At 38.1% G+C, this 12,758-nt stretch overlaps 1 protein-coding gene across 12 annotated transcripts in view; it reads right to left on the bottom strand.

Moving 5' to 3' along the window:
• IPO11 (importin 11) overlaps positions 1-12,758 on the bottom strand; it is a 217,158-nt gene that overhangs the window by 78,607 nt on the left and 125,793 nt on the right. For 5 of the 12 annotated variants that reach the window (XM_051853725.3, XM_051853724.3, XM_089313232.1 and 2 more), the window contains 2 exons: positions 9,156-9,235; positions 8,591-8,671 (listed from right to left, as the gene is read on the bottom strand). In XM_051853725.3, coding sequence (XP_051709685.1) covers positions 8,591-8,671; positions 9,156-9,235 — 161 coding nt within the window. Of the gene's footprint in view, positions 1-8,590; positions 8,672-9,155; positions 9,248-12,758 lie in introns of all 12 variants that reach the window. The other 7 variants (XM_089313228.1, XM_089313230.1, XM_089313231.1 and 4 more) reach the window with 2 other exon arrangements.

The raw sequence follows: 12,758 nt of genomic DNA, 5'->3' as shown, positions 1-12,758 counted from the left end.
CTCTTATCAAAGTTTCATAACAATGTAATTTTCTACCTCAAAGAACAAAGAATTCCTTGCAAATACTGTCAGGAATTAGCATAACAGTGATACTGAGTCAAAAAAATATTAAAAATGTTACATAGCATACTATATTAAGAAATAGTATCTGAGAGATGTTAAAAATTGAAATAATAAGCTACAATAAAAACTATTATTATAGCCATACTCAAACTCTGAGAACAGGAAATGCCAAAAATTATGAGAGTTATCCTAGCCTTCAAATACAGGCATAAAAAAAAGTACCACTGTCCTAAAATATTCTGTTACATTAAAATATAAACAATTTATTCATGGTAACAATTATATTCCATTTATTATATAATAAAATCTACCTTCTGAGATTTCAAATGAAATATGCAGGCTTAGCTATAGAAATATTCACAAAAAGTACTGTTTTAAACACATATATTTCCTGAAAAGATAGGTGGCAGGCCTATTAAATGTAGCTCTGTACAGTGATCTGCCCTCAAGGAGACCCAACAGGCCAGTCCACTACAGTGGCTTTCAATGTGGTAAGCCTGGGCTTCAGCAGAAGTCAGCTTGTGAAGAGCCCTGGCAGCTCTGCCAAGAGTTGGATCCCTAGAAATGGAGCTGCCCTGGAGTCAAAGGACGCCCAGGTCAGAGCCACAGATCTTGCTGGCTCTAAGCTGTAAAGCCCTTCACTTGGCCCAGCTTCCAAAATGACCACTGCTGTGGAGGCGCAGCCAAGTAGGGTCAGTAACATTGCATGCAGAACTGTAAATTTCCTGTTAGAGATGCCACCTGCCTTTACCTGGCCAGCTCTCCTCCCAGGCCAGCTAAGTAATGGAAGTCAACAGGGTGCCTTTCCAAGGAGGTTCACATCTCCCTTACGATGTATCCCACCTACCAGATTATTATCAAGCCCCTTCTTTCAGTTTATTTGCCTCTCAATCAGAGAATTTATTTGTGGCTTAGATAGCACCTTTCTTAGGTCCTCTAATAATGACCCTGTCTTTTGTTCTAGACCCTGTCTAGCCTACTTGGGCCTTATTCCTTTGTAATCATAGCCTCTACTCTAACAGCAATGGCTCTACTCCCAACCTGTGTGTATTGATGGTCTTCTCCCCCACTTAATGTTGTATGATTTCAGAATTTCTCCATAGACAAACACCTCTACCCGCAAAAGTTGAGTGGCTTTTCTCCCAGTCTTGGCTGGGATCAGGTTTAAACCATATTCATCAAACTGTCCTCACAAGGGTCCAGAGACACCCCCCCCACCATTTCCTCTCCTCTCATTACCTGGTTAATGTCACTCTTAGGATCATTGGTTGCTATTCTCACCCTGACTACAGTATCTGTTTAAGTGTTTACAGGAGTTGATAATGGAATGAACCAAGGCCCTCAGCAAAGTGAGGTCAACCAATGCTGCTACAGGGATATACTCGGCTCCCCACCCAGGAGACAGTGGCTTGAGACATCGTTCCATGCCAGCGAAGAGCACCTTGCTGCCCATGTCAGCAGGAAGTAGCTCTAAAGACAGATCATTATCCCTCTCCCCTCCTGGACTTTTGGGACTAATGTAATCCCATACATCTCCTGCTTTATAAAAACCAAAAGGGGGGTGTGGCGCCGGCATACCAGGTTCTAGTCCCAGTCGGGGCGCCGGATTCTGTCCCGGTCCCTCCTCTTCCTGTCCAGCTCTCTGCTATGGCCCGGGAGGGCAGTGGAGGATGGCCCAAGTACTTGGCCCCTGCACCCCAGGGGAGACCAGGAGAGGCACCTGGCTCCTGGCTTCGGATCAGCGCAACGCGTCGGCCACAGCGCGCCGGCCGCGGCAGCCATTGGAGGGTGAACCAACAGCAAAAAGAGACCTTTCTGTCTCTCTCTCTCTCACTGTCCACTCTGCCTGTCCAAAAAAAAGGGGGGGGGGGGAATGTTAGGAAAATGAGGCAGTCTTATCTATGGCACGATCTACACCTTGACACCATCCTAGGCTCTAGCCCCCCGCAGCCATTGCTGGAAGCCAGGTGGCCACATGGCCCAAAAACCGGTGTCAGCTTCACCCACATCCTAGTGGGATTTGCTGCTCCTACTTCCCTGCCGGCCCCCCAGCAAAGTTTTAAAAGCGCCTAGTCCTGAACACGTGGCGCGCGCTCTCTCTCTCTCTTCCTCTCCTGACCTCCATCTCTGTCTCTCTCTCTCTCTCTTACACTCTCCTTCTCCCTCTATTTCTTCTTTGCCCCTTCACTGCAGTCTGTCGGGTTTCCCCAATAAACTCTTTTCCTTAAAAAAATTTTTTTAAAGAAACATATATTTCCAATTTTTATCTCAAGTATTCATTTATATCCTAGTAAAAGTCTACATGGGCATATTATAGAGAAATTGGCTTAATTTGTAACTTGGATTAAATGTTACAAATGTTTTACTATATATTTGCATCATAAATGTTTTTTTGCTGCTCCATTCAATAAAAAAGTGGTATATCTAAGACAGATAAAATGAAATTAATGTGCAATTTTTTTCATAATATGCATTTTAATGCTACAGATTTTCCATAAACTTTTTGAGACAACCTCACATAAGCTCAAATGATCCTCATGTCAACACTAGAAAGCAGGTAAAGCTATCATCTCCATTGTACAGAAAGAAAGTGAGCAACACTCCCATATTCCACAGCTGTGAAATAACAGAGCCAACACACTAACGCCTGGCAGTCTCCCTTTCGTTCACACTCTTACCTGCTATGCTACAGTCCTTCTAATTGTCTTGTGACACTAGTTGAAAACAAGTAGTAAGAAGGAACTAAGTATTCTCCTTAACACATACTAAAAACTTGGCTCATTTTCAACAGAAGTTTACAATAACCATCCCAAATAGTTCCAAATAAATTCTCTTTCAGGGGCCAGCACTGTGGCATAGCAGGTAAAGCTGTCACCTGCAGTGCCGTCTTCCCTTATGAGTCCCCACTGCTCTACTTTTGATCCAGCTCCCTGATAATGTGGCCTGGGAAAGCAGCAGAAGATGGCCGAAGTCCTGGGGCCCCTGCATCCTGGCTTTGGATCAGCCCAGCTACAGCCATTGCTGCCATTTAGGGAGTGAGCCAGAAGATGGAAGACTCTCTTTCTCTCTGCCTCTCTGTAAATCAATCTTTCAAAAAAATTCTGTCAACAATTATTTCACTAATAATACTATAGAACAAGCCACACACATAAAAGCAGCTTTCAGTGCAAATTTGACCAGGGAGACATTAAATATGGGAAATAGCCTCTGTTCTTCAACACTCAGAAGACATGGATTATAACTAAACAGCATTTTAGTTACTGCATAGTTACACATTATTAGAAGTCATTTAGTGTAACTTCTTCTATAACAGATGATGGACCTGAAGCCCAGCATATGCTCAAGAACTGTGTAAGAGGAAGGACATTTGGCATCACAGTTGGGTTGTACTTTGGGATGCCCTCAATCAAACTGCCCAAGTGTCTCCATTCAAATGTCGCCACCATTCCGATTCCAGCTTTACACTAATGTACATCCTAGAAGGCACAAGGTGATAGCTCAAGTACCTGAATCCCTGCACCCACATGGGTGGTTTTAGCCCAGACCAGCCTGTTATGGACATCTGGGTAATGAACAAGCGGATGGAGATCTCTTTCTTGGTCTCAACTGCCTTTCAAATACATTAAAAAAATGTATTTAAAAAAAAAAAAAACAGTGCAAATAGGAGAATTGGGTATACACATCAAGGTATAAGTCAAGGAGAAAATTCCAAGTGGACAATTAGTGTGCTTGTAATGGCATTGGCACTGGATGTACAATCTATAACAAAAAAATTATGATTTCTGGAACGTTTGCCTAGCTATTGAGACACCTGTCTTCCACATCAACTACAGATCCAGGAAGATAACTTGATGGCTGCAGTAATTAAGCTCCTGCCACACATGGGAAAGACACAGACTGCATTCCTGGTTCTTGACCCAGCCCAGCTCTGGACACGGGGGGCACCTAGGGTGTGAACAGCAGACAGGAGTTCTACCATCATGTCGCTCTTGTCTAAAATAAATAATTTTTAAAAAATTAATGATTCTTTGCCTGTATAGACACTTAATATGTAAATCTTCACAGAAAACAGGGCATAAATTTATTGAACCTCAGATAATGGAAACATTTACAGTCTAGTAGAAGAGATTTTAAAAACACACACACACGGAAAAATCCACAGAGTATATCGAAATGACAGCAATATCCTCTCGTTTCGATCACTCACACACTGCCAATCACTTTTTCCTGGAATAGTCAGAATTATGTCCAAAGTGTCAATTCCTTGTTATCTTCTCCACCTCCAAAGAACAAAGCAAAAGATAAAGCTGACATTGTGTAAGACAGATGAAACTCCTCAACAGAATTATACACTGCCCATTGCCACGATGTCAGTTTGGTAAAGGTGTAAATACAATTTTTTTTAATCACAAAAGCATTTTAGTAAAGAATGCAACTATTGTTACTTGTAAGCTCTGAAGCTGGGAGAAAACTTAGAAATTAACAGGGGTGGATCCTGACAGACAAGTGGCAGTAGACAGGGCTCAAGTACCCAGGGTCTCAATATGCCTCACGCACAGATTCCTGTTTTCACCCCTGCACAGCCCACGTGCTTCTTTGGTAACAGTGGCTTACTTATACTCTCACCCTTTAGCAAAGCCCTTGCTCTAAAAGAGAAACTAAGGAACCTATGAAATGAAAGCCAGAGTTCTGTTATATTCTTACTCGATTTACTGGCTTTCTGGTTCAGTACATTATTTTGGTTTTAAATTTCTATTGTGATTCAAATTTGTATCAAATGACACCTTCTGGAAATACCTCTTCTCTACTGTTTCCCTTTATTCTTTACATACACAAAGGCATTTTAAACACTTATTTAAGTTTTATTTATTCATTTGAAAGTGACAGAGGGGGAACAGAGAGAGGGAGAGAGAGAGAGAGAGAGAGAGACCCTTTCATCTGCTGCTTCATTCCCCAAATGTCCACAACAGCCAAGGACAGGACTAGGCTGAAATCAAAAGCTCATCTGGGCCTCCCACAAGGGTGTCAGGGACTCCAGTAACTGAGCCCTCATCTGCTACCTCCCAGGATGTATTAGCAGGAAGCTGGACTCAAAGAGGAAGAGCCAGGACTTGAACTGGCACTCCAAAATGGGTGCAGGTGTCCCAAGTGGCAGCTTAATCTGCTGTGCAACTCCCTCCCCTCATTTTTATTTGTTTTAAAAATATTTATTTATGTTAAAGGCAGAGTGACAGAGGAGAGTCAGCCACAGAAAGAGAGCAAGAGAGCAAGAGAGCCAGAGAGCCAGAGAGCATGAACAAGAGATCTTCCATCCGCTAGTTCACTTACCAAATGGCCACAAAAGTCAGAACGGGGCCAGGCTATAAAGGCAGGAACCAGGAACTCCATCAGAGTCACCCACGGGGGTGGCAGAAACTCAAGTACTTGGGCCATCACCCACTGCTTCCCCACGCGCATTAGCAGGCAGCTTAGTCAGAGGCAGAGCACCCAGGACTTGAACAGTGGCACAAGCAGTGGTTAAACCCACTGCACCACAGCACTGGCCCTACTTTTACTCGATTCTCTAAGATTTATTTACTTATTTGAAAAGTAAAGTGACAGAGAGAGAGGGAGAGAGGGGCAGAGAGAGATCTTATCTTTTTACTTTTTAATAAAGTCCTTATTATGGTTGAAAAAGATAATGAAGTTCTAACTCTGGAATGTGATCTTCTTATTTGGAAGTAGGATCTTTGGCAGCTACAATCAACTTAAGACAAAGATAGCAGGCTGGCGCAGTGGCTCACTTGGTTAATCCTCTGCCTGCGGCGCTGACATCCCATATGGGCGCCAGTTCTAGTCCCAGTTGTTCCTCTTCCAGTCCAGCTCTCTGCTGTGGCCCGGGAAGGCAGTGGAGGATGGCCCAAATGCTTGGGCCCTGCACCCGCATGGGAGACCAGGAGGAAGCACCTGGCTCCTGGCTTCGGATCGGTGAAGCGCGCAGGCCGTAGCAGCCATTTGAGGGGGTGAACCAACAGGAAAAAGGAAGACCTTTCTCTCTGTCTGTCTCTTTCACTGTCTATAACTCTGTCAAATAAAAAAAAAAAAATAAGACAAAGATATCACGGTGGGTGTTTACTCCATTAGAAGAAAATCACAGCCACAGAGACACAAAGAGAACATAATGTGACAGTGGAGACAGTGACTGGAGTTATGTATCTGCAAGCCAGGACAGTGAAGAGCTGCCTGCCATCATCAGAATCCAAGAGAAAGCCTGGGAATCGATTTTCCTCTAGCGCATTCAGGGAGCATGGCCTTGCCAACATTCTGATTTTGCATAATGCAAATGCATTTCTGTTTTTTAAGCCACCAAGGATGTAGTATTTTGTTAATGCACCTCAGAGAAACTAATATCGTGCTTAACAATCTCAAACACCTTCCTTTTCTCATCAATGTATAATCTCTCTCTCCAGTAATCTCAAATGTTTAAAATAACATCACCATCCCCACTGTCAACAGATAAGCCTAACAGTATTTTCTGTGTTCTTAAGAGTTGTTCAAGTCTCTGCAATATTTCACACTTTATTAGCCTGATTCTCTTTACTAGGATTATCAAACGAAAACTCTATACTTTATCTAGCAACCCTAACATCTAGTCAACTTTTAAGATCCACCTCATATCTCACTTCCTTTTTCCAAAAAAATAACAAATTTTCTTCCAAATGCTGGGTTAGATGTCCACTTCTGCACTGCCAGAGCAACGTAAGGAGAGTTGGCAGTGGCTCCCATTGAAAATTGGCTCATGAAAATCATCTGTGGAACATTTTAAGAGAAGAGCAATTTGAAAAAGTTAACCAGAGAGTTTTGAGATGCTATTAATCCCCTGCCACTGTTTATGCCACATTAAAAAGGTTGTTTACACACTTCCTCCTTTCAACAGACTGGAGCAGAGCTTGGTTTTCCCATCACCTGTACCCAGAAGAAGAAAGCACTGAATACCAATACTAGGGGATGGCAAACGATGCCCATGGACCAAATCTGACTCACTGCATTGTTTTACAAGTGAAGTATTAATAAACACAGCCACACTCATTCATTTACAGATCATCTGTGATGGCATTCATACTGTATCAGCAGATTTAAAGGGTTGAAACAAACATGGTATGCCCCAGGGTCCAAAATATTTACTGTCTGGTCCTTTACAGAACAGGTTTGCTGACCCTGACCCATAGGAGGGATGACTGAATAATCAGCAAATGTTACTTAATGCAACCAATATAAAAGTCAAATTAACCATGCGTTATTTACATGGCTATCTAGAGCTGTGTGTGTGTGTGTGTGTGTGTGTAATGTCTGTGAAGAACAAAACACTAAATGTTATACAAATAAGTTCAGACTGAAGATTATGCTTTATTAGGTGCATAACGGCTATCACAGTGCTTAATACGAAGTAAGGTTGTATACCATCTGCACAAACTTTTACTCACTTAATCTTCAAATTATATTTGGAACTGCTGCTACAAATATTAACCATTACTTAAATACATTTCTTCTGATGTACCTCTTGGGGCAATTACTTTTTCACTTCACTGACAGAAAGACAATTTTTATGATCTCAGACAATGCCAGAGGTTTCAAACCATAAATGCTACTTTTTTATGGTAACACTTTCCCTGACCAGAATTTAGCTGTCATACCTGACACAGAATGCAGTTGAGAAATTAGAAACAACAACAATAAAAATGAGTATTTTAGGGAATACTTATTCTATGTTATGGAAGAAATGTGACCCAATTCTAGAAGAGCAAACTAATGCCAATAAAGATCTTTAAATTAAATTATGGATGGGGAGCGTTACAACTTCTTTCAAACTCCATACTTAAACCATGTACATGTACATATTTACATACATAAATAAGATATAGTTTAATAAATGAGAATATAAATGCATGCTTATATGTAAATCCATAGCATTAATTACTTAAAATTTTCTTTCTTAGGAAAAGTTAGGGACAAAAGATCATACCTAATACAAATACAGTTTACTGACACATTGATTTTATAGGAATATAAGGATATACATATCTTTAACAAATATTAGTCATTATAAATAAATATATAAAGGCAATAAATAACTTAGAGTCTATCGATTCTTAATTACACACACCCCAACAAACTTCAAATCTAACGTTAATAGCCAACTCAAAATAAATTGTTTTACCCAAAAACAGGCTAACAATTTGAAGGACTGAGAAGTATCAGATGTCACCAAACTTTATACAATTTATTTTAAAAGTTTTTAAATCCTTGTACACAAAGTGAGGTCTCAAGATAGGCAAATATCCCAATCAGCTTAGATCATGTTAGAAACTGGAACTGCATTTTAAAACATGTCAAAGTAATCTGTCACATATTAACTGAATTACTACCAAAAGAAAAAAATCCTGTCTAGGATTATATCAACTCTTCTTACTGCCAAACATCCACACACCAATCAAAGTTCAATTGCACAAAATAAAATCCTCATATTCATTTAACAAGTTGACCATACCTTGAGCACTTGAACTTGACCTTCTGTAGTAATTTCCTTTAACAAGTCACAAAAGGACTGGCACAGACCTACTGCATATGTCTGAAATTCAATAAAAGTTAAAATATCCATAAGAATATATCGGCAATATGAAAAAGGCAAATAATTCAGTATTTTTTTTTAGTGAGAGGAAGCATTTATTTCAAGAAGCCAGCATCTTGGGGAAACAGAGATCTCTTGATCCACAATGTGCTCTTTTTGTTCAACAAGCCAACAAAAAGAATTTTCAAAGGACAAGGGTAGCTTCACAAAAACGCTTTTTCTTGAGGAAAGTTAGGTATAAAATATTATTCCTAATAAAAAATATAGTTTATTCATACTGATTTTAGGAATATAAGGATATATTAACTGCATAGGATATTTTCCACAATAAATAACAATGGAATTGCATGCATCACAAATGGTCAGTTAATAGCCTTAAAATAACAGATCAATCAATTTAAAAATTCACCTCTAATTTCAAGTTAGAAATAATAAAAACAGTAGCTACATAATTTCTTATAATACAAAAACTACTCCAACATACCTGTAAAAATTCTGTTGATGATAAAAAGATATAACCATTGATGATCTTAAAGCAGGTTCTGAGATTTTCTGAACTTAGTTCTGCCAAATCAATAAATTCCCCAAAAAAGGCAAATTACTTCACTATTTAAAAATTAGTTTAAAGAGATTCATTTTTAATACTAAGATATATTTACTTCATCACAAATCTTTTCTCAAGCTATTTAGACTACCAATACTCTAGATACCTATCTAAAGGCTATCTCACTTTTCATAAATTAAAACAACATAGGGATGGAAAAATAAAGCTTCTCTGTTTTTCCCTTAAAAAGAAACAAACTAATCATTTGACTCAACCTTTAATTTCAAACTAAATTTTAGTGCTAGCATGAAGAACATGCAACTGAATCACTTTATTGTACTTTGACATCTGCTTATTGCAAATGAACGCACTTTACTGATGAGTAGTCCTGCTAAAAGACTGAATATGCTTTCTTGTTCTTCAAAAAATTATATTATGCTTAGATATTCTGAATATTCAGGCTATCTTCAAATTTGCTCCTCTATAAAAACCTACAAATAAAAAATGTTCTTTAGGACGTAATCACCATAATAGCACAGGTAAAAGAATGTTTGTTTTAGCTATTCTTTCTTAAGTGCAAAGTAGAAATTACCTTGTTCAAACAATATAATAAACAGTAGTGCTGCTTTACAAGTCTAACTATGTATAATAATAGGATCTAACAGAATACAGGTTGTACACACATAATTACATAAATCAAAATACCATCTATGTCTAGATCCTGTCATTCTTTGTTGAAAATACTTTAGAAATTCTATTCAACTGCAATAGAATATTTTTTCTTAACTTTTTCGAGCAAAATTACTGCCTAGATCATTGGTTTATTATTTAACTCAAATCTTGACAGAAGTGAAAAGACTTTCTAGTCTATTATTTGCATAAAAGAATAACAACCTTTCCACTAGCTCAAAATGTCTTTTAAGTCCTATACTTCAATATTTGACCACTGGCTTAAAAATATGAGTTCAGGGAGGGAACAGGGAATGCCCAACCTGTTACTATGCTACTAAAATATTAAGTAAATAAATACACATGGTCATTTAAGTGTTCTTTTACAACAGAAAATAACAATCTCAGGTTAAAGGAGGCCTTTATATTGCATAAAATTGTTCTAATAGAAAAAAAAATCATACTATTTTCTTCTCATCAAGGAGAAAGTCTAGTCCAGTCTGGACTTGTGCATAATTTTTACAGAACAACACTGAATAGCAAACTGTTTGGCCATCATTGTGATACTTAAGAGAGAACTGAGAATAGCTTTATTCCAGGCATGTCAGGACACAGAATTTCAAAATCACTACCAACTAAAATTTCATCAACATCTATGCTGAAAGACACAATATTTAAAAAGGTTTGATTTTATAAATCGTAGAGTCTATCTCTTCTTACAGATATTTTTAAAAAACTGTTCCTGACTCAATCCATACAAACTAATGACCAGGGCAATCATGTCATTTTACACTGTTTTCAGTGCCTCCATTATGCGCAGAACAACTTCCACCAATGTTCTTCAGCATGGTATTGTCAGTAAATATTAAATATCCATATTAAAAATACCCCTAAAATGAACAAACTATCTATTTTAAGGTACTAATCATTTTTCATTGTATCTACAAGCTCCTAGCAAGATTCCAAAGGAAAATTACTACACAGTCCTAATACAAGGAGAAGATATACTTCAATTATGCAATAGATTTGTATTTTCAGAAAATTTGTAATTCAGGTCTGTGATTCTAAATTAGGTGCAACTTTGCCCTCTACAGGACAACTGGCAATGTCTAGAACCACTTCTTGTTGCAACTAGCACTTAGCAGAGAGAGGCTAGGCAAACTATTGAACATCCTACAGATGAAAACCCTGGTTTAACTGGTTAGGCTTTTCAGGTTGCTCAAGAGTTCTGAAATAAATCAAAATACTGAGTTATGCTCTGTTTATACGATTTATATCTACTAGTCTGATTATATTTTACAAACTATTCTTATGGTTTTTAAAATTTTTATTTATTTACTTCCATTTTATTTGAAAGGCACACAGACAGAAACAGACCAACAGAGATCTTCTATCCATGGCTTCCCTCCTATTTTTGCCCACAATCATCGTGGCTATACTAGGCCAAAAGCAGGAATCTAAAATTCAATCCAGGTATCCCACATGGTGACAAAGACGCAAGTACTTGACCTATCATCTGCTGGTTCCCACGGTACACATTAGCAGGAAGCTGGAACGGAAGTGGGCTGGGACAAAAAACCATGCTCTCCAGTGTCTCCCACAGGCATCCTAAGCAGTGTCCCACCACTATGCCAAACACCTGCTCCATCTTTATTTTCAGAAAATCAACTGTTCTTCATTTTACTTCCAATTCCAATAAAATACTAAGCCTACAATTTTTAAGATAGCCTACATCATAATGAAGTTAACCAGAGAAAAGTTCCTTCCAAAATAAGAAATCACTGAAGAAAAATTCTACCATTCAGAAGACCTTAGTTTTGAAACAATGAACAAGAAGAGTCAGTCAAATGTTTAAGTAATGAGAATAGAATACTAAGTAAGTTAACAATAAAAGAGATTTAAAGAGAAAATTCACAGAATACTTTCAGTTATAGACTCTGGTTCTACTTAAAATTTCACAGATTCTACTTACATTTAAGAAAAATCATAAAGAGGGATTATGAAGCCTGGATTTATTCATACTTAAATAATATGTTATCTCTAACTTTAACATTTTACAGGGTTCAATGTTGTTGGTATTACGTATTTCAAATTAAAGTGGGAAACTTCTTGCCAGCTTTATTTCTGCTTAGAAAAAATAACAGCAATAATACTTATTAAAATTGAGTATTCATTTTGAAATATATATTCAACAAAGAGCTTTTAAAAAAAACCTGTTGTGTTATTTTTCAGTTTAAAGATTTTAATTGGCTTAACTTGTGATTCTAGAATTAGGTAACACTTCATTCCATAAAAAACCTGTTTCCAAAAATAAATTTTAAAACTCATCTTGAACAAAGTGCCTGGCAAGCTACAACATCAAACATTATCAGTTAGTTGTACAATACTCAAATAAAAGGAAACAAAACAAAGGCAATGCTGGGACTGGCGCTGTGGCACAGCTGGTGAAGTTCAGCCTGTAATAATACCAGCATCCCATATAAGAGCGCTAGTTAAGAGTCTTGGCTGTTCTGTTTCAGATCCAGCTACCTGCTAAGGTACCTGGGAAAGCAGCAGAAGATAGTCCAAGTATCTGGGCCCCTGCACCCATGTGGGAGACCCAGATGAATTTCCAGGCTCCTGGCTTCAGCCTTACCCAGCCCCAGCCGATGTAGCCGTTGTGGTCACTAGGGGAGTGAACTAGTGCACGTCTCTCCCTCTTTTTTACTGTCATTCTGCCTTTCAAATAAAGAATTTTTAAAAAAAATGAAGATAATGCTGATATATTAAATATGTAGATATAATTTATAAACAGAACTCCATATTACTGATATAAATACATACATCACAATGTATAAAACAAATTACATGTATTTTTCATTTAGAAAGATAAAA

This window comes from Oryctolagus cuniculus, chromosome 14 (genome assembly GCF_051225735.1).
Source record: "Oryctolagus cuniculus isolate XC-2025 breed Fujian yellow rabbit chromosome 14, ASM5122573v1, whole genome shotgun sequence".
In the NCBI taxonomy this organism is placed as follows: domain Eukaryota; kingdom Metazoa; phylum Chordata; class Mammalia; order Lagomorpha; family Leporidae; genus Oryctolagus; species Oryctolagus cuniculus.
Note: the sequence above shows the minus strand (reverse complement) of the source record. Positions and strands in the feature narration are given on the sequence as shown.